Source organism: Penaeus monodon, chromosome 31 (assembly GCF_015228065.2).
Source record: "Penaeus monodon isolate SGIC_2016 chromosome 31, NSTDA_Pmon_1, whole genome shotgun sequence".
NCBI classification, from domain to species: Eukaryota; Metazoa; Arthropoda; class Malacostraca; order Decapoda; family Penaeidae; genus Penaeus; species Penaeus monodon.
The window spans coordinates 4861309-4863099 of NC_051416.1; the positions used below are offsets into that span (position 1 = coordinate 4861309).

The 1791-nt window shown below is 41.7% G+C and overlaps 1 protein-coding gene across 1 annotated transcript in view; it reads left to right on the forward strand.

Moving 5' to 3' along the window:
- Nucleotides 1-1791, forward strand: part of LOC119592877 — a 12214-nt gene that overhangs the window by 4248 nt on the left and 6175 nt on the right. The window contains exons 6-7 of the mRNA XM_037941770.1: nucleotides 904-928; nucleotides 1081-1633. Of these exons, the coding sequence (XP_037797698.1) occupies nucleotides 904-928; nucleotides 1081-1629 (574 nt within the window). The 3' untranslated portion in view covers nucleotides 1630-1633. The remainder of the gene's footprint in view (nucleotides 1-903; nucleotides 929-1080; nucleotides 1634-1791) is intronic.

The following is a 1791-nucleotide window of genomic DNA, read 5'->3' on the forward strand; positions in this document are numbered from 1 at the left end:
TGTATGTCAAATTTCCTGTTTAAATGCTATGCTCTTAAATACCATTCATTTAAAAGAGGCATATGATTTCTACAGATACTCTCCCTTCGAACTTTATTACATTACAGTACATTAACTGTACTTCAATAGGGAACAGAAATAAGATCCTCCGTTTACATACTTGATTTTCTTTATGATTTTCTCCCAAAATCATGGAGCCTGATGTCAACAATAAAAATATTTCCCAAATATTAGTCATACTTGAACCGAAAATAAAAATGAAAAAGGTATTTTTGAAAGTCATGGAACTTTCAAAACGAATATTAAAAGTCAGGAATTCATAATGTCGACGTTTAAGTGTTTTTATTAGACTTGATTTAACTTCCTGGTGTCAGTAACCGTGTGTTTTTAATCTGTAAAGCCATTTTATATATTTTATAATGATATGATTGGAGCATATATCTATACTGATATGAGGGATATATGCTTTCCTCAGACACTGTTGATATTGGTGTTCATAAATGATATGTTTGCTGTGTACACAATTTGTATAATTAATGTATTGGTTGAGATCTTCATATGAAGGAATAATGGTAATTAAAAAAGAAGGGGAAAAAATCAAACATACTCTCTTTTATATACTGACAGTTAAATGAAGAATTTATTTTCCATTCCTACTAGCGTGTTCAGCAAGATTAATAAAAACGAGAAAAATGTTAGTGTTCCTTTGCTGATTGATTTCACATCGAGAGGCCACTGATCTCCGGGGCTCACTCACTAGCTCCTGACACAAGGACATCAGCAATCGATGTCCAGGAAGATTATCCCGGTCAAGCAGGCCACGCCAGGTATATAAAGACGTTTTCACATACTTCTGGTATCATTCAAGCTCGCAGAAGCCAGGGTTGGAGTTCTGTGACCAAGGAGCAAGATCAATATGAAAGTTCTGGTGAGGATCTCTCTGAGTTTGTTTATGTGTACAGCGACTTCATTATCTTATATTATCATGTGAAGTGATTTGTGAACAGTGTAAGGATCTATAATTACTTTTCTCAAGTGAGGCTATCCGGGAATGACAAAGTGACTTGCATCTGCCGACAGGCAGCTATCTGCGTGTTCGCCGTCGGCGTGAGCGCACAGGTTGGGCCTGCAGGCATCGTGAGCCCCGATGGGGTGAACACCCAGTTCTCCCACGACTTCGCCCATGACATTGTGCTGGTTGGACCCGCTGGCATCGTGACGAAGTCTGGCGCCAACCGCCAGCTTACCCACGGAGAGGCCACCCTTCATGTTGCCACAGCACCTGCTCCCCTCCCCGTGGCTCAGTTGGTGTCCCATCGTGGCGTGGTTGGCCACTCTGGCATCGTTCGGCCTGATGGCAAGAACGTCCAGTTCACACACGACCAGGCTGGCAACATCGTGCTGGTTGGCCCTTCTGGCATCGTGACCAAGGACGGCTCCAACATCCAGCTGACCGACGACCTCCACTTCGTCCAGAAGCGCGATACCTATGGCCATCTGGTGGGAGCCTCAGGAATCGTCACCAAAGATGGCCAACTTATCCAGTTTGAACCTGGTGTATTTGTGGCCAGCGCTGGTCCCTCTGGCGTCGTTCTGTCCAACGGAAAGAACATTCAGCTCAACCTGTAAATTAATTTAGCAATTTGATCAATTTATATTTTAACAAATAAAAGTTTATAGATAACTATAGATAATTATTTTCCACCATTATGTAAATGGCTTATAATATTCCCAACCAACTGCTTAACAGTCACCGTTATTTTCGTCTATTAGTGGTCACCCTCTTGTCCT